At 39.9% G+C, this 25345-nt stretch overlaps 1 protein-coding gene across 14 annotated transcripts in view; it reads right to left on the bottom strand.

The window, feature by feature from the left end:
• LOC100648046 (MAP7 domain-containing protein 1) overlaps positions 1-25345 on the bottom strand; it is a 197327-nt gene that overhangs the window by 128396 nt on the left and 43586 nt on the right. For 2 of the 14 annotated variants that reach the window (XM_048414395.1, XM_012320010.3), the window contains exon 1: positions 7951-9686. The exons of 11 other annotated variants lie outside the window; for them this stretch is intronic. In XM_048414395.1, the coding sequence (XP_048270352.1) occupies positions 7951-8152 (202 nt within the window). In that variant the 5' untranslated portion in view covers positions 8153-9686. Of the gene's footprint in view, positions 1-7950; positions 9688-25345 lie in introns of those variants that run through there. One more of the 14 variants, XM_012320004.3, reaches the window with a different exon arrangement.

Here is a 25345-nt window from a genome sequence, read left to right as displayed (position 1 = left end):
GAAACATATTTACTCTGATGTTTTTGGAGGTAAATTAGAACCAGTTTTACCGGAAACGAATACATGTTTCGTTTAATTAATTTGTAACTTATTAAAGAATATTGATACATAACGTGGAATATGAAGGGTAATTTAGATACCATTCATTAGTATATATATATATATATATATTTATGACAGGGAGGTACTAAAATACTGGTTTCAAGACCAAGACATTAGTTAATCCAGGAGTATAAATCATCCTCAATAAGGGAACGTCAATCATCGTGTAATATTAAACAAACTAATTCCGAATAATCCGATTATCCTAAATTTTTAAATCGCTTCGACAGCCTGATTTTCTGCAGATCCTTGGAAATATTTTTAATCAACCGACTCAACTTCAACTCATTGAAGTTCTTATCAGATTGGATACCGGGTATAACTTTAGCCAACGATCTTCTAATTATTTTGAGAGATACAAATATCTGGGTCAGTCTGCAATTTTGCTTTATCATTCGTGCAGAAACGAAACCGAGTCACACGAAATATCGTGCTCCGCGTTTCGCTTCACTGCTAGCAAAGACATTCTATAATCAATTATGCATCGAAAGGTATCACAGCGCGGTGCGATATCGATCTCGAGTTTGACAAAGGTGACAAGGATTATTCGGTGTCACCAGAGACTATATGGAGCGTTCTGGCGTGAAAATTGGCCGTTGAAAAGTGCCATCCAAGGTCGAGTCTTTCGTGTTCTTTCTCCGTATTACTTGCCCACGACAATAACGTATCACGTACGACATTAATTCAATTAACTAACAGTGTAATAAACTCGTTGACTATCATAAAACTTCTAGATGTGACTGGGAACGATATAGTGCGGTCATGAAATATGTGAGTACCGAATCATGTAATGGGAGCCATTTGCGGGGATTAAAGGGAGTATTACAAGAGCTATAAAAAGTATTGGCACACACGTAGAATTTATATATTAAATGATTAGGTGCGAGTATATTTAATTTTGTTATCATTCCGTAGAATTTCCGTATAACTACGAAAATTTGATACTATGCAAACGAAATGTATAAAACTCAATAAAAAAATACTTCATTGGAAAACAAGGGTATGTGTCAATTGTTCCTTCTTGTTTCTCTCGACTATGTTATAATGTAATATACAATTAACATATAATATATTAACAACTACTTCATTAATTATTCCTAATACGACAATCGTTATTGAGCAAAAAGTGATGGGGACATAATACTGTATAGCTTTAATTAAAGATTACAAGGAGAATATTAAAGGATTAAAATTCTCGATACAATGGGTGTCTTATTTAATTCTACTCTATTTGTTACCCCATCATTGATTAAAAACAGAACACATCTTTGATCTACATATCAAAAATGTGTTCCTAATGTACCATAACTAGAAAGTTAACTTGGAAATAATTCTTCCAATCCACGATTAAAAATCTACGTCTTCTTCTATGAACCAGGTGCAATTTACCAAGCTTTAATTTACGACCGGCGTACTTGCATCTAATATACCACAGATTCTATTGCGAATAGAATCTGACTTCATCCTGCGATAAAAAAAAGAATCGTTGAACTATTGACTCACAGTGTCAATAGTCGATTGCAGCGTACGCAAGACCATACACGATAGTCGACAGTCCTACGTAACTACTTAATTACCGTGCGAGTAATTGGATTAACGAACGATCGGCATGCGATCAATCAGCCGGGATAAACGACAAAGGACACGGAAATTTTCTACTAAAGATATCCTACGTACATACAGCAAGCCTGGTAAATTGTGCTCTGCGATCCCAAGGCCCGACTTAAGGTCGAATCTTTAATTAAACCGATCGTCGAGCGCGGATTAAAAATAATTAATGCGATTCTATCTAATAAATGAGAACGTCTTTCTATTTTCTCACTTCATTTCTGCTTTCGTCGAGCGTATTCCAATTCTCGATATCGAACAAGTGAAGCTGTTTGCACACAGTGAATAAAGGCGTGGCATCGTGATAACGCGAACTGCAAGAAGACTGATAATAATCGCGCGGCGAATCGAACAAACTCTTCGAGAAACCGTGCGACAATTTATCGGTTCAACGAGCAGTGCTCGACGACTGAATTAATGGATACAATGTGCACAAGTAAACGAGGCACTGAGATATCCGTATTCTATTCCAGATTAACCTCCTGGACGAAGTTCCACGTGAGAAATCACGCTAGTATGTAAGTAGTAAAACCCTGGCTTAATCAGACTTTGCAGACATTAGCCTATATTTGCGCCTGGGGCAAAGTTTGTGGTGAAAATTCACAACGGTGCACTGCGTTAATTGAACTTGAAAAAGGATGGTCCTGCATCAGTGTTCTCTGATTCTTTCGAGATAAAATATATGAAATTTAAACATTGAAAAATTTTGAATTTAGAAATCAGGAACTTCCTGGAATTTTATTAATATAAACAGAGAATTACGTCGTAGACGATAGAAGCAAGCATGGTTGAAATAACTAACGAAGATAACGCAAGCCGACACTGGGAATAATCTCGTCGCTTGCTTATTGCTAAAATGATAAATACGATCGTTTAACTTTTGTACTGTTGCCACGATTAAAAATAAGCCTTTACAACCAAATAATTATTTTACACGGAAATTTTCTGCAACTTATTTAGCAGACCGAACATTCATTTGCTGATGATTTTGTTAAACGTGACTTGGACAGCTACTAATAGATTACATTGTTAAATAATCAACTAAGAGATTATATTATTAATCAACTGGCTTCTAAATGAATAAATTATATACTAGTACACTTTCTATTAACATTATCCTCTAGATTTTAAACAATTTACCGGAATTAGAATTCGTTTAGGAATGACGAGAATATACAATGACTATATAATCCAGGACTTAAAAAATGAAAAATCGTGTTAGAATAGTAATTAACATCGATGATAGGAAATATCTTGCAAGAAACAAATCACGCTAAACGCTTGTTAAGATCTTGGTAAACATAACGTGAACCGATAATCGCGAACCCTAACACGAAACGCCAACTTGAACTCTATTCTTGGCTTTAAATCAAGATGATCAAACGATTCTACCCTCCAAACATGAAACAAGCATTCGAAATTGAATAGACAGCAGCGGTGATCTTTATCGAGAACAATGAGAAACGAACGCCTGAAACATCTGGGATAAGCGCAAAGTCGACTACTACTCGTTGAAAGACGCGATTACGACAGCATAACCGCGCCCGAACTATGGAAAACACTATCTCCACGTTTTAGTTGGAACCTTTGTGCTCTCATGTCTCGGCCAACTTCGTTTCGCGTAGAATTACAGCGAGGCTAATAACGAGCCTAATAACTAGCCTAATAACGAGCCTTTGTTAATCATTATCGCGTTCCTACGTTGCCCGACCAACGGTGAACGAGATCTCGACAATCCTACAACGACAACGTAATAACGTTTTCATTATTAGGATTACGCATCGGTCGATTCAAGGTCTATACCTAATTCGATGGAATTGCGCGGATAACTTTCTTCGTTTGCACGAGGAATATGCAAACTAGATTCTTAAATTTCTATTTACAATATGACTATTGAAAATTGTTGAAACACGTGACACACTATTGGTAGTAAAAAAACCAAATATAGAATACCATTAGAGAAAATTAAAAGATGGAAAAATGCGCACAGTATAGTAACTATTATGATATTTGACGAGTCAGAAACAATATATCTGCCTAGCTATACTATCTTCTTTTAATCGCATTGTTGACGAACATTCAAATTTTTACAAATTTTCGCAGTCTCCATAAATCTATCGACACTTTAATAGATATGCAACGACGGAATATAAATTTTATCAAAATGTACATATTAGTAACTAGATGTAGTATTTGTCACCTTCTTATGGTATTAGCAGATTATAAATAGAAATTATCTATTAAAAAATGGTAGCGGTATATACTTCCTTCTTTACGATTACATTGATGTACGTCTGTACATTTGTGTATATCGTTGATGTAATTATTGATAGATATCATTGTTTGAAATAGCGTTAGCGGGCTTGTGTCAGTTTGTCTGACTCATAGTTTCGCAATTAAGCTACCTGAGAACGAAGAGGATTTTAAAGAACAACATAATTTAACAATCTTTAGCTATGTACACCGATTCTGTCATTGTATATTAGCTATTGGAAATTAATTTCATCACCGCTAATTATAATTATCGTAACGGATAAAATCATTGCAAATCCATCTGTACATATATCATTTTTTGGCTACATTGCATTTTGTCAAAAATATGGAAGTGTTTGAATACTTGACTAGAGCTCTGGTCTAAATACTTTGGAAAATAGAGGTGCAAGTTTAAAAAGCACGTAGTCAAAGATAAGATCGAACGAGCGTTTGGAATTTTCGTACAGCAATTATGCTCGAATCTGTTCGACTAGAATTCCTGAAGGAATTCTCGTTCTTTTCGAAAGGTGTGCTTCTATCGCGTCACAGCTGAACGGTTCATTTACAATCGGAGGAAAAAAGGGGAAAAAGTCGCCAGCTCGTTTCCACCTTTCTCGCGTTACGTAAGGAAAAGAACGTTGCACAGCAATATTATCCGTAATCAAACTGACTTTCAGACTGGCCCATGAACGTCCGTCGACCACATTCAACAGTTTCAAAATATCGCAATTAATTTCAGTTAGACGGGCTGAAAACAAGCGAACACGTTCGAACAATTTTTCGCATTCGGTCGGCGAATTTCAGCGAATTTCGATGGAATGTAGAAAATTACACGTGATTGTACCAAGCCAGTTTTCGCAATGGTGTTTCGTGCGAATTCTCGATGTCCCATTGTAAATCGGTCGCGTGTCGTTGGTTTGAAAAACGGTGGGGCATGATTAAAAAGCTCGCGTGTTCGTAACGCGCAAAATATGATGCAAAATCCGAGTTATAACAGTACTCGAAAGTTGTACGCTTGCTTCCTTGTTAGTTTAGCTGCCGATACGTATCGAGGCAAACGTAATAGTGTTAACGATAATTAGCAAAAAGCTAGGTTAGGAGCGTTGTTCGAATGCCTCGCGTTATTAAGAACACAACGTTGCATTCGAAAGGGGACAGCGACGTAAACAGAAATTACTGGTTGTAGTCCCATTAAATAAGACTGCAAGTTTCTAGACCACGGTTGGGATAGCAGCTCTACCTATGCGACGTTACGATGCAAGCTATTAAAAACAGCCAGATTGTCCTGGTACGATAAGTGACCTAACTGTATTGCGAGAAGTCCAACGAGAAAATGTTAGTTGACGACGCCATGAAGCCCTGGAGTTCGACCATCGCGTTGGGAAAAAAAAAGGGAACACATTTATGGTAAAAGTAATTATCAATCTTGACAGGCGCGGACAATAACATCACGAACAAATGTCGGAACGAAAACTATAATGGCCAGCACGAGGTCAACGATGAATATTAATGATACCATTCTAACGACGAGCACGATGAGATATACGAGGATGTTGATTTTTTATGAGTACATTTAGGATGTTACGGTGCTCTAAATGGGGAGTAGTTTCGTCTACTTAACTGTAATCGAAATTCACGGGCTTCAAATTTTTCGTTGTAATTACCGCAGAATTTCATTTGTCTAAAATTACGAGGGGACAAAAAGTTGATATACCTGCGATTCATTTATATAATGGAAGTTCGCTCTTGGATAAATGGATTCAACCGGGATGAGTTCATTTTAGTTACAATGCGTAAGCACATTTGGCAAAATTACTGTTTGTATCAGATACAACATATCAGTGAACTTCAAGAATTATTTCTCCCGAGTTAGTTTGAAATTTGCAGGTCGTGTCCTCCTCTTACAATATATGTACATGTGGAGATAAATTATTTGTTTTCAGAATAATCAATCTTTGATCATGTATTCGAATAATGAAATAAAGAAACATGCAGAAATGGAGTTGTTTGACTTGGCTGCGAAGAAATTCATATATTCTTATTTAAATTCATCGGATTATATTAATTCTAACTATTCAAGTGCAACATATTAAAACACGCATTAAAGATTGCCAGTGCTAAATTACTCGTACTTAATACATTCTTTTAAAGGATATAAAGGTGAATTGTTCTGACAGTAGCATAATTAAAAGATTACGTAAGATCCTGTAAAATATATGTGTGGTAGAAAGTCAACCGAAAAGCAGGTTTAAGACATCACGAAACGTGAAACACGAGACGTGTTCGTACGACAGCTACTTTTATGGACCAATAACGCGCACCCTTGTTTTCCGAGCCCTCGGCAACACAGAGGCAAGGGTTTTCCATTTTCGAGTACAATTCCATGCTCTATGCTCCTTGTTTTGCTGGCTCCACCGAAACAGGCTGACAAAAATTAAAAACTGACAGAACATCGTGTAACGAAAATTACGAACGGCGTAACGTTTTCATCGATAGACACGCACGATTGTCATCGCGACATCATCCGATGTTTTTGTAATATGGAGAAATTTTACGAACGTGGCAACGGAAATTTTACGAATATGTATTGTGTGATAAATCGACGATATTTAAAAAAATATATTTTTGTAATAAATGGTAATAATAGAGCTTGAAATTGGATATTGAATAATAGAGTGTATCGTTAGGAAGAACCACGTAACTTTAATATGAAAATTATTAGGGCAGACAAAATGACCAATTTACGAAGTTTTATGGAAACATTATAATTTTATGGCGATGCATTTTTGGGAACTTGTATGATCTTTTTATGAAATATATGGATAAAACAAATTATAGCCTTTCATAGAAATTTCATAGATTTACAATGATATATTTTTGAGAATTTAAATGATTTTTTATAATACATATGATTATATGATCTTCATGTACCGCTCACTTTGATTTCTTTGATGCAAGTCTTGCATTAGAGTGGTCGGTAATACTAATGTTAAAGGAGAAGCAAAAATATTCAGAATGCATCTCGCATTGACATCTGGCATTAACCAGAGCCTTCATCATGGTAATGAAGTATCCTTGGGTTGCTGCGTTATTTTCATTAAGCGAAAAAGGAATCGATCTGAAAAGCTTTTCTTACTAGTGACAGTTAGTTGGTAAATTTATGCCAAGAAGCTGAACCGAGAATTATGTTCTAGGATGGATGCAATTTAATGACCTTTTGAGGCAGGAGTAAAAACTTTACGGTAATCACCGATCATTACAATTTCTAGGTTACGTTCAGAAATTAATTGGTATGTTTTATGAAAACACAGAACCGAACATGAGAGATTTGCAAAAAACATTACACAATACGGTTGCTATGAAGATCTATGAATAGTATATATATTTCAATGATTGCGTGTGTATAAAAATTCTCTATGGTTTATTTCCACTGCATTCAAACAGAAAACGCTAAACGACTAAAACGAACAGCTAGAAACACACAGAAGCCGCGTTGAGCACGCGATTCAAAGAATACTTGTTCCAATAAAACAGCATTTTTTGTAACCTCAAACGTGTTCTCCATTCAGACGAAAAACACGTAATCCGAACAAATGCACCTTGATTACGCGTTAAACATTTCGCTCTGTCTCGATCGTAAAACTCGTTCTAACAAACGAACCAGGTGAACGAGCGAGGAGAAACAAAAGATCCTACTTTTGTATTTAGAATGCCGAATCATCGACGGAACGAAGCCATTTAATCAAACATACTTGCTATACACACCATACGAATCCTGCAATTTGTCTACATTTCAACCATGAACGCGCGTTTGTAGCAACACCGTCAAATCATCGAAACAAACAAGAGAAACTACATCAAAGACCAGTTCCATGGAACCGGAATCTCTGCCTCTTTGGTTTTCACAGGATATAAAAAGCGTCTACCGCGCGCGCGCGCGTTCTATCATCCCTAGACAGTGACCTAGTACAAAGTAGCGAGACTCACATAGCCAGACGTTGCCGCGAGGCGCGGTGTGGAGCAGGTTCAGGTGCAAGTTGAAGTCCAGACCAGCCAGGTCCTGTCTCAAGTGGGTGCTATCCATGATCAGTGCCCTTTCAGGTAGTAGGAAGAGATGATCACTCCCCTCCGCGGGCCCCAGGGTTCGCGGTACGCCGAGCCCAAAAGGCCCAGAACGGGCTGTCAACATCCTATCGCCACGATCGCCGAAAATCGCGTTGTCGCGCGACGGCGCATCCTCCGACCCGATCCCCGACACGCTGACCGCCGCCGATTCACTCGCGCTCGTAATCAATCGATCGACCGCCCTTTTTCGATCTATCGATCTTCCGATCTTCCCAGTTTCGCTTATCGTAATTAACCTCGGAAGTAGTCCTTTCGATAAATGTGAAGATTGTACAAAAAAAAAGACGACAGCTAATAATTCGTAAAAATTGATAAAACGATGATAGAGGTTGGTAACTGTATCATAAACACACTAGTGAGCAGTTACTATAATTGGAAATCGCAACTGCAATCTGAACAAGGACAACCTGTTCGCGAACAGGTTCCAATTTACAGATCCGTATTACACGAAGAAGTCTTTCAGTTCCAATGAGTTCACTGACAATGCGGTAAATATTTACACGTAGAGACGAGATGGAATTCGTCGCAGACGAGAATCCCTGAAGCGAGAAAGCAACACAGCGCGCTTATTCTAGCGATCCTCTCTTCCTCGCAACGTTCCTCTTCTCTTTCATCGCGTCCGGCGCGAGCTGCTTCGCGGTCCAATTAATCCACCTCTAATTACCGGCCAGTACTTTTGTTGATCGTTAACTGCGGATCGTCTGGGCTCACGATTCTCGGCGGACGACTACGCGCTGGATTCGCGTGGCAGCCTCGAAATCCTCTTCTCTCGAGGTATAGCCACCGGCGTTACGCTTCTGTGTCCACGATCCTGCTCTCTTCCCCTTTCACGCGCTCTGTTTTCCTCGACGATATATCACGTTGTCGCGACGGAACAAGCGCATCGTACACGCTTCGCGAATGTATCTTAGACTGCGCGCGGACCAGCACGATAACTCGTGAATCGGTCGGTCAGTCAACCCTAATGGAGCGAGGAGACGAGCGGGACGAATCCGTCCACGCGGACTGGTACGAATTGACCGCGGACGAGTGGCCTTGTTGAATTCGTTTAAAAGGCGAAGTGCTTCGTTAAGAAGCTACCAAGAGGCTGGGAACGTGTCTCGACAATGTTCCCTTTTGAATGTAATTTCAGGCGCGCGATTTCGAACGCGTACAACGGTGTACGTGCTCGAGGTGAACGTTGATCGGAGACACAGCCTTCTCGATGTCGTATTCTCTGTGTGACGAGCGTGTTTGCCAACAGACCGTCCGTAAACGGAGCAGCTCTGTTTGCGTACAAACCTCTAATCGTCCGTCTGAGGGAATAATTCAACGCACTGTGTTCTTTGACGATACTTAATTCCCTCGGGAGGAGCACGTGCCTCGCGAACAGACACTGGAAAGGCGAATATTCGACGCAATTTATCGACTCGACAATCGTACGCAAACTTTCTCGCAGCGAATTTGATCGACGATCGTATGGTAGATCGTTACGATGGAACGAGGACACGCTGGGAAAACGCGAGACGTGACTCACTGTCAAAGTGCACGAACAGCTGAGCTGACAGCCGAGAGTGACTCGTGACGTCGCACAGATACTGAACGTAACACGATCCTTCGCGCGTGGCGGTCAGCGTTCAACTGAATGACGCCGCGATGCGGCGCGTTCGAGAGACCCACCGAGGGGTGCCGGAAATTGCCGAGCACGCGGACGCACGATTCGCCCGGCAGACACACGGATTTTTCGTTTCGGTCGGAACGAGATTGAAAAGCACAGCATCAGCTTTCAATTCATTCCGCGTAATTTTAACCTATACTCATGTGCCTATGCACCTGAATATAATTCCCGGAATCTAATTGCGTCGCGCAGCCTGGACCAGAGAGAGAATCGACGCTGAACGGATGAGTGGCCACGGTAGAATGGTCGAAACGTGGAAAATGAAATACACGTTGGGACTGTGCGGATGGCAAAAACGAAATTGAATGGACGAGAAAGATCGTTGGACCCGGGATTTGAAAAAGAATTCACTGGCTAACTGAACCTGACTCCTGCATCGATCGAGATGCTCCAATAACTGATGGGCTTTCTACGCGTAAATGTCCACTACCCACGATACGTTTGCTTCAATAGCACAATTGTGCTCTCTGTACTCTGCTGTAAAAGCTTATTCATAGCCCATGCACTGGTGTATCTTGGTTCCCATTACTCGATAAACTAGAAGCCCCCCATTTTGTTTCAAAGATGGATACCCGTCTCTTTAAAAAATATTCCGAGATTTTAAGGCTTTCCAATTGCTAAACGCGCGTAATTTTATTTCCCCGCGTAACCATTGTCCAATTTAACAGTATACGCTCCAAAGATTTAACGGAGTCGTAAAAAATTATAATTATAACATTATTCTACGCACGGCTAAATGGCAATTACTTGTGCCTAGAATTACAGTTAAACGGTAATTACGATCGTTTACAGCGTATCGCGATACCCAACAGGCAAGAAAGCAAAGGAAGTGATCTCAAAGATGCGATCGTTAATGTGCATTTTAATACGCACGTACAATCAGGTGAATACATATTTATACTGCGTGTGCAGCGGATACAGCACTGAAAATACTGGAAGCTCACTGACTCGGCAAATAAAAAAGAAATGGAAAAAACGAGTTTATAATAGAATTCATTTCTAGAACACATATCCAAGGAACAGGATCGGTGGATAAATGTCTTAAGTAGAACTTGAATTTTCAGTAACATTCAGTGACTTGTGGAAATACTTGAATACTTACTATAAAAATATATTATAAAATATTTCATGAATACATTATGCGTATTACATAAAATATTTTAAAATTTTACTAATTTTTTAGTCAGTATCATAGTTATATCGATAAAGTTTAAAACAAATCTGGATGTATATAATACATAGAAGTTATAAGATATGTATTACAAACATATGTATGTCTAGTAAAAAAAAACAAAAAGTATCATACTGTATAAATAGCCATCTTAAGCAGATATAATATGTGTTAAATATGGCCCCACTGAATAACAAGTTTATTAACATAATACAAGATAATTGATTTAAATACTTCTCTGATCTGTGCGGAACTTTACTTGAACTAAATACTTTGTAATTTCTATATACATTCTCACATTTGTTTCACGACTTGCTAATATAATCATAGTAGTCGGGTATCGTAACAGTGCTAATGAAATTTCAAAACGTCTAGTATAACACATATAACACATTTAAAAAGAAAACAGTCTACAAATGTTCGAATACCTTCGTAAATAATAATTTCTTCTCAAGTTACACATGTATAACCATGTGTCTCCTTTTTATATATTACCTTTCGTGTAGCAAATAGTTTATAGCAATTGTAAATAAATAAAAAAACAAACAAACAGGCATGGACTTTCACCTGAACGGTATAAACCGTAGGCCAGCTCGAGCAACGCCAGATTGTACTTGGTACACTTTTTTATTGTGTTTCTTATCGAAGCATGACAACGCGGCGTGCTGTTTCGATCGATCCATCGGATCTGTTGAGGCAGGCCGCGATTTTCTTGCTGAAGATAAACCGAGCGTCGCGTTCGCTAAGCGTAAACGCGCACAAGAGGAAGGTGGGAGGAGGCGCGCGAGCCGGTCGAGTGAGAAGCTCGCGATGCGAGAATATCCCCAGCGTACGACATGGCCGACCGCGGTTGGCAATTTGCGCCAAGCTCGCTTTTATAGCTAGGGAATGTTTCATGAAGCTGCACCGAACCTATACTGCATAACGTGACGATCGTTAGAACGTTTCTCGGAAGCACGTAACAGCTTGACACTGCAAAGCTTTGGAGAAGGAATATGGAAACAAATGCGTCGGTTGAAACGATAGTTTCAGTCTCAAATGGGGAACAATTTGGATGCTCGACGATAGAACCGTTATAATACTGTTATATTGGTCAGGACCTTACCTGACCAGGTATCGAGGGAGATTCCAAGAAATCCCAAGTAATTCTTTTCTACGTTTAGCGCTATAGGATAGGAATATGGATAGCCGACACATTTGTCCGTTTAACGTACAATGACTTAAGAAAGTAGGTATATAACCATTGATCACTTAGGTCGGGTATATTCTACCATGTTGTACAACTAACTGTATATTTTGAATTAGCTTCTTGTTACGTTGATGTAAATAATGGTGTCGAGTGTTGTATCATAAAAGTCTTCGCAAGCCTTCGTCCACTTTATGAAGTAGCCATTTGTGTTGAAATATATGCTACGAAACTTTACCGTAAAAATTTTACTGTTTTATTACTGCGTTACAAGGCTTTTGAGAGTAACTGTATGTATATACAAAGTCATTCTTACGCTTAAGTCTTATACACTGATTAGAAACCATCACCGTCGGGTTTGAATTCCTCCTTAAAAAATGTACATTTAAAATCAAAAGATCGAAGAGCTGGATATATTTCTAATTATTATCAAAGGAAGCATATTCGCAGGAACATCTTTCTTTACCATCGAGCGCGAGTAGGATACGAATATCTGACAAACTTGTTTCTTTCTTTTTCTCGTTCGTTTTTCATTTGTTTCTTCTCTTCGAAAACCAGCGGAGATAGCGAGGGTCAGCTAATGAAATAAAATCCCCGCCAATCAACATGGCACAGCCGTATCTGAAATTCTGTCAGATTCGTTGGCGTGTTCCTTTGATCCTGTTACCTGGATGGTTAATTGGATGCCTCGCTTAAAAGCGTATTACAACGCTGAAGCAGTTATCTGCACCGAGGAAAGTGGTCTACCGCTACGAGTTTCCAGTATTAAGTCCGATCGAGCTCGATTAAGTACCTCGTCCTTGCTCGCTGCTTGCAAAAAGTTTCGTTACGCAACCGCACCGAATTCTCATGGAATCTGAAACTGAGACCGAGGGCCGATGAATATTCCAAGCAGACGGGCGCGTGTCTGCGGCGCAGTGGTGGGACGCGACAACTTGAAAAATTCAAGTTGCTTGCCAGATCCCACGGAGAAATCGAAAGAAGAAGAAAAAAGTTTTGACCGAGAAGTTAAACCGCTGCATACTTCACAACCAACCGAAGTTCCATCGATCGTATACTGTTACCCACGCGGTGGAGGAGCTTCTTGCGGCTTGATCTTCCGCGTGCGTGCCTCGTATACGAAGTCGCTGAAATAGCGATCGATGTCCCTTTTATGGAGACTAATATGCCAAGTCCAGCAGTCTGACTCGCCTGATAGCGGCGACCCTCGTACATGGCGCGATCGAACCAGACACACGATCTGCCGACAGGCCAAGGATTGACAGAGATCTTCTTCTTCTTCTTCAACTTCCTCTTCGTTCTTGATTACGGTATCTTGTCACGTTGCTTGGCTCAGGCGAATTGTCAGTTGTGAATCGTTTCTACGGATAGATTTGGTCCCTCCAAAAGCTTTCACGATGACCTTTGAACTGGTCGTTTTAAACGAACGGATGATTGATTGTAAATGGGATATTAAAGTGCTCATCTCGCACGTAGGAGAATCTATTACGACGATTTTGCTATGAACTTGATGATGATTGAGAGATCTTTGAAGAACCTTAAGGCTTCTATAATGAGATCTTAATGGCATCTTAAATCTTCGAATGAAGTTACACGATATGACCTCGGCTACCCTCGGTGATTTTCGGATGATCTGCGATGCCGATTATTAAACTGCGATAGCCTTAGATAATCATTAGGCAGAAAACTTTTAAGAGGAGTCTAGTAAAATTATGGTTTTATAAAATAAAAATGCTTGATCTGAGCGAAGGAATATCCGATAAAACGGTTCAAAGGTCGGTTCGAAACTGTGAAAAGTTTCAGTACGATCCGATACTTTTAACGTTTCGAAGAGATCGGATCAAGTAGCGAAAATTGTGTGTAATACGTTGAGGTATATTGATTAACTCCATAAATTAGAATGTAAAGAAAATGTGTCGAACGATACAATACTTTAAGAATTCTATTGGGATTTACGTACGTTTATTTTATTCTCTTGGAAAACGAATAAACTTATGGAAGGAAATAATCTATTTCTATGAAATGCTTAATAATAATAAGGCATCCAGATAATGAAATTGAGAAGTTTGCAAAAAGTAAAGTTGATCGGTTTGATCCCTAAAAGGTTCGCACAGCGACTGCTATCAGAAAACTTAGTGAAATGTCAATAATCCGAAGGCACAGCTACGCGCCGACAAACGAGAAGCGCGGAATGCATAGAAAACTGGTTGGCGCGGAGGATTAAATCATCGCTAAATTGGCGCGTCACGCGAGTCCCCGTTATTTCGCAGCTCGCGTGTATGATATTACGGCATTGTGATGCTCGATACGCGCGATCGTCCAGAAAAGGGACACCGAAACGTGACGGTAATCCCCGAGACCATGAGCCAAAAGTAGTTTCGTGTACCGTTCGGATAAGTTACTATCTTTTTTACGATCGTCCAGTCGGTGCAAAAATCCATCAGACTAGCAGCGCAAAAATGACCTTCTTCTCGGTACTGACCATGCATCATCATCCCGATTGCTCATTAAAAAAAGAAAACAAGGAAAGAAAAAAATCTAATAGAAGAAAAACGTTCTCTTCCGCGTCGAGGTGTCGGCTGAAAGGGACCCTACAAAAATTACGTCACGTACACATGACTTTCTCTTAGCCAACGATCGTTTAATGTCTGATCCGATTATTTATAGCCACGAGCGTTTTAATAACGCGAACGCTTGATTTCTACGAGTGATCGAGGATGTGTCATAACCGCGTTTCCAATTGCGTCCGCTTTCCACGCACATTTCACGATCTTCTTTATACATACACTCCCGTTCAGAAGTATACCTCAGACTACGATACCTATAAAAGTAAATTAGGATTAGAAAGAAATGCGATAAACGCGTATTTTCTTATAATTCTTCCAAGTAATTTTGACAAATCTCTTTCTGACTATTCTGAATCATGTGTCTGGTATGAATATATTATAATTCTAACCTGTCTAATTATAGTGGAATTCCATTTGTCTGAATTGGTCGAGGAACAAACATTTTAAATAATTGGAGTTCATAGTATATCATTTTCCCATTATCTATCATTTTTCGTACATATAATTTTCGTTCAGACAAATGGATTCAATCGACGATAGTTCAATTAATCGAGTATTAATTAAATTGATTGAAACTAAAATTCGTTCCAACAGATGCAGATAAACGGAATTCTATTGTATCCCGTTTTGTTCGAAATCGGTAGGAGTCCTACTATTTATGAACGAGAGTGTAACTACGTATCGTATAAAACGTAACGATAGCCTGAAAACGTCGCAACCTCGGATTCTTTCCGAAACATTGTAGCAATCTGCGTTTACTCGGATTAGAATCCAGCCCACACGCCAATCCGTGCAGCCTCCAAGGTAAACAAAGCCATAGACCGTTCGTAATTAAGGTTGACGCGAAAATAATTAAAACAAAAAACGTTTAAATCTGCCGTGACGTACGTATGTACGTGGTCTCGTGTTACGAGCAGATGGCACGCGGTGAAAGCGACGCGAGCTGTTTTTCAGTGGCAACACGATGATACGCAATCTGCGATGCGATTCTTTCGCGAGTCGCAATGGTTGAGTCGCGTTAGCGCGCGCGCGCGTTCTTCTTTCTCTACTCCACGTGATAAATGAGTCAATTTCGCGGCGTAATACACGCGTGGCAAAAGATACGATCTGAACGGTTTAACAGGCCGGGGATATGTTCCAGTAATCAACAATTTCCGTTGCTAATCGACTCATACGAGTCGTAGATTTTCGCGTGAATCATCAAGAAGAAATTCAAAAACAAGTAAAGGAAACGAAGGAAAATCAATGGCCCCGCCTGATCGACCCACTTTTATCGATAACACGGGGGGCTCGCTTAGCTTCGGATAATCGTAAGAACCGACCGAATTGGCACGACTTACCAACGCCACACTCACGCTAGCCATAGTGTCTACTTGGCTAATCGGGATTATAGGGAGTTAACTGAAACGCTGCCACGCGTTATCCAATTCCGTTACGATCGATCCATTTCTACGGACCGATTCTCCTACGCAACAAAATCCCCTGTATGGAATCCAACGGTTTGGCAATAAACAAAAGTGGCGACAGGGTAGACGAAAAAAGTGCATTTGTTTCAAAAACGAGATCGATGTAAAGAAGAAATTTATACATTTATGGGCGTAATTAAAGAAATAGAATCTAATCGGAGGCTTGTTTCGCACGTTAGATGTAACTTGATATTTTCTATACTTTCGCAGATTACGTGCATTCCATGTTTCATACCGTCTATGGATGCATAAATAGCCACAGTCTAGCGATCCTAGAATTTTCTATCAGGATTCTATATAACACTTGTACCCAAGTTCTTAATAAATTCGTTTGTAGATGCTGAATCTGGCCCAATACGAGCCTAACTCGACTAGGCGAAACATGTATCAACGAGAATTGGGTCGTGCCTCGCTGATTCCCGGAAGGCGCAAAAGGAACGCAAATAATTTCGTTCCTATGATCGTTGCCGAGGATCGTGGCTTCGGCAGGCAATAACTTCGCTCCGCTGTAATAAATATCTCGGGTAGAGGAGGTACCAAGACACCCATGACCAAAAAGACTTCACCAACTTCTTTATTTCACTCTTCTATTTTTTTCTCCCCCATTTTCATATATTTTTCTCTTTCTCCTTGCTTCGAGCTTCCGCGAAGCAAGTTCTTGGATCTCTGTAAATTAAACGATCGACCATGGTCGGCGAAAGTGGAGCAACCAGGGCCAAGGAAAAACGATCTTTCACGGCGTGTCGAGCCTCTCGAACCCGTTGAAAGATCTTGGGGAGGAGATAAGAACCGGAGGTTGCCGGATATAAGCAACACAACAACGTGGAATCAAACGTTCGAGGGTGAAAAATCCACGACGAGGGCTAGATTTCGTTACACGAAATGCACTCTTCTAATTTCCACTCACGAACAAGCACGACCGTCCCCTACATCTTACATTATGTGGGGGCGAAAGATACGAACGAAGATCCTTTTGATAGCAGACACGAAGAAGAATCGTTGCTGCGCTTTGCTCCCATTTTCCTCCCCTTCGAGTCAAATTAACGAATGAAGCTTAGAGGAATTTAAATGAGTCTGCAGAAAGATTCGTCTTGGACGAAGGTCAAAGAAACTATGATAACGTCGAAACTCGAGAAATTTGATCCGGACTTTTCTCTCTGCAAATTTTAGTTAACCTAACGTTAACATTATTTAACTAACATTAGTTGATTCGAGTCACTTTAACACTATGACGAGCAGCTAATCTCAAATTTTATAGTTTTCACGTTAAAGGTTGAGTAAATGTGGTTTTTAGGTCCGTAAGAAGATTTCTATAAGTGTTCAATGACTTTCATGAGTCGCTGAATGTATCGTACGCATAGCCAACACTCATATGATACTAGATACTACATATAGCATCATCAATCGGTTATCATAGTGTTAACGTTCGCTATAACTCCCTGTGAACTTGTTAGGTGAAACTCGATGATGGTGTTTGTTGTGGTATCGATCTGATAATCGATATTTTCGACGCGGTGTGTAATCTTTTCTTCCGAAGCTAATCTCACCGGATTTGCTGGCGGCTGCGTTACAGTTTCTCGTTTCAATAAGAAATGAAGTGTACAATGAGCACCAGTGTATTTCCTTCTTAGAAATCTAAAGAGGGTGCACATACACGGAGAAACACGAACAATCGTCCTCGTGTGTCTTTAATCTCGGCGAATTAATCCGCGGTATCGCATCTCGTCCGGTCAGCGGCTGGCGTATCTCGTTGCTCTCGTCGAAAGTCGAACCATCGCGATCGAGGCGAATGTTCTCCTCCGGTGAGAAGATTATCGCCGCGGGAATAAGTGGATGGAAAATTGTTCTACGCGAACGGTGGTAGCTGGTGGAGAATTGCTTCGATAAATAACCGGCCAATAATCTACGAAAGTCTTTAACTTAAATCGAAAACATCGATCAACTTTCCTTTCTCATATTCTGGCCGATTATGCGCTTAAGGGAACTGAATTATACATTTTATTGTGTACTCCAAGTCGTTCGAAGAAAGTTTAACGATAAACGAGACAACAAGGTAGCAACGATCGGGTATTGCTTTCAATATGATCTACCTTAATCCCAACAACGGTTTCACCCAAGTCCGGCCATATTTAACCACTTTATGAACAAGAAAGATCCTTGTTCAGTTCTTGACTAAGACACACAAGAATTATCTTTCTCTTTCAGCAAGGATTAAAGGATCGAAAGAAAGTAGAGGGCTCGTTAGTTCCATCTCCTTGATTAAATTTCCTCGACTCTCGTGCGCTTCGCCCTTAACTTCTGTTCTGCTTTTATCGATTTAAAATCTCTCTCTCTCTTGCTTTCTGCTCGTTTTCACGTTCTCTTCTACGACACCCTGTATGTCGTATTACACGATATTCTTTATCGAATAAAGGATAATGACTCGAGCTCGACATATCGTAGAATTCATCAAATTAAAAGCTTTGGCCTCTTTCCAGGAAATTAATGATTATTTTAACGAGAGATTTTCGCTAACTTCGCTTGCCCAGAAATTTATCTAGCCGGATGCATAGGAGTCGAATGAAATAATTCGTTAAACCGCAAACATTCCGAGCAGGATGTAGGCGTGACCGAGGTTGTCTACCCCTTTTAGGCTTTCACCGAACTACAAGCCATAGATAACAGTTGCTCCGCGTAATTATACCATAGTACAAGGAGTATCGTCTCGTTACGACTCCGCAACCGGCAGTGTTCTTGCGCCTGCGAAACACTGGTTCCCCATTAGCCGTGGATCTCACGGAACATAACACAACCTACACTGCAAAATCCTCGATCATCGTCCGTTAGAAGATCTCTGACCGATCAAACGGACCTACCGAATGGAAGCACGTTCGGTTCTTAATTCCAGGATACAGCGACTCGTAACTAATTACAAGGTAATCGAGCAGATTCCTCGAGTTCGTTGATTAATCGCGCACCGTATCTCCGGGTAAGTTCGTTAGCTTGTGATATCAGCGTGTAGATGCGGCGAGTTCGAGAGCGCAGAGGATAATAAAAAGGGCTGTGTACACGTGGCGCGAGAGTGGCGCGAGGCTGACCCAGATGATAGGTTCGATCGATCGACGGTATCCTTTGGCTCGCGTTTTAACGCCTACAGACAGCACAGGGTAAACGGGCTGCGAGAGAAAAGAAAAAGAAAAAGAAAAAGGAAGGGACAGGAAAGAAAGAGGAAAGAGAAAACGTGACCGACGTGACGCTTCGACTCGTCCTATACCTGCTCCTTGCCTAAAGATCAATGCGACTCCCGTGAAAGGATGCGAATTACGCGCTTCGCCAAGTGAATAACAGCACTTCTCCTTTTGTGTTTAACTACGTTTTGTTCTTTGGATAGTTATTTTATTGCTCGAAAGTTCCTTTTGTCTTTTACAGTCGGTTTATTTTATTATACCCCATGTATTGTACAGTTCAGAAAAGCTGAAAAAGATTATTTATTATGCACAGGTATATCGTTGGCTATAAGTGTCAGCACATATACATAAATACTTGGAAAAATCTATGAAGCTTTACTTTCATTAGTATTTTACAAGACAGATATGTATTGCGCAGGAAATAGATATAATAAAATAAATAGAAAATAAAAGCGCAGTAGAGAGCATTCAACTCCTATTACATACCAGCAAATCATTGATTGACGGATATGTACTGCTTTTAGTTGGACATGAAATGCATCAATTAAAGGGAAAATCTTCGTATTGATCCATATCGATGGTATTTTCCAACAGGCAGAAAGACCTTGTAAAAAATGTTCAATGTTCATCGAGAATTTATCGCATATTATCCATATTTTGCTCTTTACAAAACATTTTTCCATTGCAGGAAGCTGAATAGTCGAGAAGCCTGTAGAAACTACTTCGAGAAATTTATTGCTGACAATGACAAGCTTTTTCGGAGAAACGATCGTAAAATTTCCCAAATACCTACAAATACACGTTCCCTAAATCTCGCTATGAACTTTCCAAAGAAACTACAATAGCAAAATTCATTCGTTATGAATCGATAATTCCGACACGTCTGCAAGTTATTCGTCTACGTTAATTGATGACAGAAAGTTCACATAGACATGGTAGAAATATAATTGATGGATTATTTTATGCGAAAAGTAGACAAGGGCAGTGAAAGCTGACCGACGCGGCGCAGAAAATCAAGATGCACGCGTTCGGACACGCTCCGTTCGGAGTTCCTCGAAAAGAGACAAGAGGGCACGGCTCGATCTCGAGACGAGATGTCTCGAGCGTACGAAACGGAGAGTCTTGCCTCACGTTTGCATTACAACACGTGACGAGGCGCGACGACGACGACACGCGATTCTCGTCCACTTTCCTCGACTTTCGTGCGTCGTGGCTCAGACTCGATTGCCTTCGCCGCGACTTAATTAACGCCACGTGTCTCTACAGGCTTCTTTTCGTTTGGCTACCATCACGCCATATGTCGTTTCACTTCTTGAGAAAATTTCGTCTACTTTAGAAACGTCTGGTGTTGAGAGTTTGTTGAATGATGAATTCTCTGTCAACTTTGAGTCACAATAGCACGATGTCGGTGCAAGTTTCTCGAATTAAGAAAGTTAGATCAATACGTGTCGGTCATCGGCATAAGCAACATTTGGCCAGCCACGATTGTTCGTAACAGTTCAATAAAAAGACACAGTCCTCGTCCGCGTGCACAATTTTATGTCAAACTAAACAATCAATCTATTTGTATGATTTATAAAAATCGTTCCTAAATCTTTATTTCATTGTTAAACCTGTTATTGTTAGACAAGAGAATTTACTAGATAGTAACTTCTAATTTGTAGTTTGTAAAATTTCGCTATGTTTAAGGCGTGATCATTTGCTATTTTCCGTTGAGTTTTAACATCTCAACTATATACAGGTAATTTTAAATTTTGTGGATTACATCGATCACTATCTAAATTCTGATTATATAAATTGTTCCACTTTATTTAAAATCTCTGGTAGCCTCGCTCAAAAATGTATCGCTTCTCTTTACGCGAGAAATTGGATGCTGATAAACGGATTAAGGTTGACAAGCGACCACATACGCAGCTATTCAAGCTGCATTCCAGTGCTGGTCTCACACGTGGGGGGGCTTCCCATCAACTACATCACCGGGTCATAGCAAATTGTACATCATTGTTGGAGAGACGGAAGGATGCGTGTTACGCGTGTACTTGTTAGTCCAGGAAAGTCTTACACAAGTGGCCAATTACCCATGAACCACTTTAAACATATACGAAAAGCTATACAAATTATTTTAAGTGGAATCGCCCAGCCCTTCATTAGACACACGTGTATCTACTATTCAACGAATAACTCGTACGACTTGTCTCGACTTGTCTCGGGTTTGCTGTTTTACATACGATTCAAGGTAAATATCCCACGCATATATACATAGGACGATAGCGTTGTCATAATACGATCTTACAACAACGATAAAAAAGACGTTGTATGATAAAAAAAAAAAAAAAGAGAGAGAAGCTTCGAGGGAAAAACAGTATTAAACATTCAGAAGGATGTGTCGTACATGTAGGACGAGGGTGGAAAAATCGAAACGTGACAGCAACTGACACAGGATTACCATAAATTTTCTAGGCGTACGCGCACGCCGCCGTCAATTTCCCGTTTCGTGCGCGCCGATGCGCGCCCCATTCTATTAAAAGTAACGCGTGATCGTCGTTCGCGCTCCTGACATTCGTCTCGCACGCGCAGAGGCGTTCCGTTTCCTCGGTGGTATCCGTGACATCGTTTCTCCATTCAATCACCATGAATCCTGTTAGATTCAACGATTTTCCAATTCAAATTTATCGGGTAGGTTTTCCCAGAGAATGAAATCGACGCTTGGTAAGCCCTCGATATAGGATGAATCGATATCGAAATGTTTTTGTACGACTCGAACGTTGGATGACTAACTCTACCTCGATTTTGAGTCACGATACTAATTTAAGATAACGAAGTGAATTTATACGGTAACGCCAAAACATATTAGTCATCGGAGCATTTAATATTTGAACGAGCGAGTTACTGATAAGGACTAAGTCTAAAGTTGCAGACTTTATCAAAATTGTATATGTAGGTATGTATATGTCAGTGACGATACATTTTTAAGAGTCGTTGAATGCAGTTGGTCTGACATTATTCAGCTTTCGGATGATTTACGATAGATATCCAAACTGTGTGTGGTCAGTGAAAGTGCGAATGAGATTATGCAAATGACTAGTGACTGGAAGTCACTCTCGTAGATATTGGATATCGAAGATTCGATTGATAGATGAGAGGTAATTTAGTCCCCCTTTGTGAGGTGCGACATGGCATTTGCTCCAGAATTTTGGAATATAGTAGAGCGAATGTCTAAGTGATGCGGTCACACAGTAATTTGTCTACCTAATAAAAATTCCTAACATAGTATACATAGTCACGAAACACTCACGATTAGTCTCCGTACAGTCTACAATAATTTTTAATTAAATTAAATTTCATCAAATTCCACCATGAAATTAGTATATGCTATATTGCAAAGAAAGAAGACAAAACAAGGTTAACTTAAAGTTAAAAATAGCGAGACCACGCAAGAACTTGTTTTTCCTATTTGTTTGAATATTTTTATGAAATAACTATTGGTACTTCGTAGGTTAATAAATAACTATAATATTATTTGAAGCTAAATATTAAAGATAGCCACTTATACAGTGTACGAGGACTCTAATGACTGACTGGATACCTTCTAAAATCAAAATACCTTAGTTCAGAAAAATAACTGGACATATGTCAATAAATTCAAATGTCAACTCTTTTCCTGCAAATTATAACATTCAAAATACATAAGAAATGCGTTATTAATTAATGTTCACATTGTTCACCATTTTCCATTACGACTAAGTTAAACCGCTTTTGCCAGGTCATTGGATCGTTGATCGCGATAACCAGCTTTGGCTAATATCATACTTTCAAATGAATCCGCGACAGTCCTTGACGAGGATCTTGCGTGACGCTCGAGGATAGATCGATATTACGGTTAACAATACAGAGACACGATACATATGCGACCTGTTAAGCACAGGAGGACTGACAAATAAATTGACTCGACCTGGCTAAGGACCGTGCGAACTCGGATTTCACGTTCGAACCCAATACACACAGGTGCAGGACGGTTTATCGACTTCCTGCTGCACCTGTGTTTCTCTCCACTCCGTACACCAATGTCGTGGTGCGTTAAATCCCGTCTTTCTACGTGGGCTGGGCTCTCGTGTCTCACAGAGACAGCCTAATCGGAAGCAATTAGGAGCATCGTTCTAAATTACATTCTCGATCACGTCGAACGTCAAAGAAGAGGAAACAACGACCCACTTTTGCCTGTTTCAAGGGTGATAATAATCCACGCGCATTTCCGCTGCAACGTTTCGCTGCTTTAATACTATAGGGATATTTGGTTACGCGCAGGTTTTGCAAAGTTCTTTAAGCAAATTGAGTCATAATCTTGACGATTTTGATTCATAAATGAAATTTATTTGTGACAAATAAACGAAAACTTTGAAAAGATAATAAGGTAGTTCTATCTAATAAAATTTATTATTCTATAGATTCCTTACAGTTATTTTCCAACAAATTTAAATCGCGAAACAAGCAACTTGAAATTGTATTAATTTGGCACTGTTTCGAGGATGAAATATCGCTTCTTTGCTATAATGGATCTGGCAACTGCAATCAAAATTTCGAGCCAGTAAATTTAGATTCTAGACCAGCGAGCACAGCAAAATTTTATTCTTTAATCTCTTTCCTTCGAACTTTCCTTTATATGGAGATAAGTTTGAAACGCCTGATTGGCCGAGCAATTGCATCATATATCGATAAATATCTGAGAATTGATACAAATTTATTAAAAAGAAGTGGCGTGAGTCATCACACCCATACACCTAATTTCTCAATCCCGCATATGTATGTTTAAAATATACAACGAAATAAAATCACGTCTCAAGTTGGTTCGTGTATTCTTTCCTATTCCACGTTTTCAATGGAAAAGGTAATCTCAAGAAGTTAACGCGGTTGACGTGACTTATCCTCTGTTTTCTTGAAACAAGTATTACACGGGAGCATTTTTACGTGCATGAACAATGTACGAGGCAGTCAGAAACGTCAGTGAAACATTCCCATGGACGTTTGCGAAGAAACCAGCTAAGGGTGAGGCAATGAACGAGAGACTTGCAATATGCATCGAACGATAAGTTCGGCTACACTGTACTATAGATCGGGGTACAATGTCGTGAATAATGGATCGCATCTGATTGTAGATGGATGCTTTGCCCGCGGCACGGTCGACATTTTCTGCTACCTTCGTGGCTCGACGATAAATAATCATCGACCGATTATACGGGTCACTGGTGAAGCTCGAGACTCAATTAGAGAGATCATCGGGCCGATTCCGTGTTCATCCTGGCAAATTGCGATCGTTTCAGCTACCCCGTTAAATCGTAATCTTTATCGAACAGCTGCTACAAAAGCAATGTAGTAATTCGTACTTCGTTAGCGGTGCTATAGAATTTATAATCCATCGTCCTTCGACAACACGTTCGAGATATTAATCATTAACAGGTTCGAATTACGCATTCTTCTTCGCTTACTCCAACGATGATCGTGTGCTAGAAAACGAGTACACTCTCTGTGCTCTGCTGACTGTGGCGGATTACTCATTGTCTGTTTCATTATCGTTATCTCACTGCATCGTTATCTCCCTGCATCTTACTTGGCAGGTTCCCTCTCCTGGGAAATTATCGCTTTCCGTGAGATCAAGAATTCGCACGGGTGACGACTGATTGAGAAATAAGAGTGTCTGTGCTAGATTATTGATAACGAGCGGTGTTTACGTCATATGGAAATTTGACTGCACGTAGCAAGAATATATATAGTATGTATGACATTCTTAACTCTTGTAACGATACGTTTCCTCCATGCCCTAATACACAATCGGCAATTATCGTTCCGGATTTATGTAAGATAAAATAAAATTTCATCATTCTGATTTGAAATAAGATTGAACAATGTTTACTTTCAAACAACCACTGTATTTAACAGCATAAAGATGCGATAATTGATTCTATGATTGGAAAAGTGAGTCGCTCAAAGATTGAGATAGAGAAGATTGAGAAGATCAATAAAAGACAGAGAATTTTAAAAATATTCA

Source organism: Bombus terrestris, chromosome 2, assembly GCF_910591885.1.
Source record: "Bombus terrestris chromosome 2, iyBomTerr1.2, whole genome shotgun sequence".
NCBI classification, from domain to species: Eukaryota; Metazoa; Arthropoda; class Insecta; order Hymenoptera; family Apidae; genus Bombus; species Bombus terrestris.
Note: the sequence above shows the minus strand (reverse complement) of the source record. Positions and strands in the feature narration are given on the sequence as shown.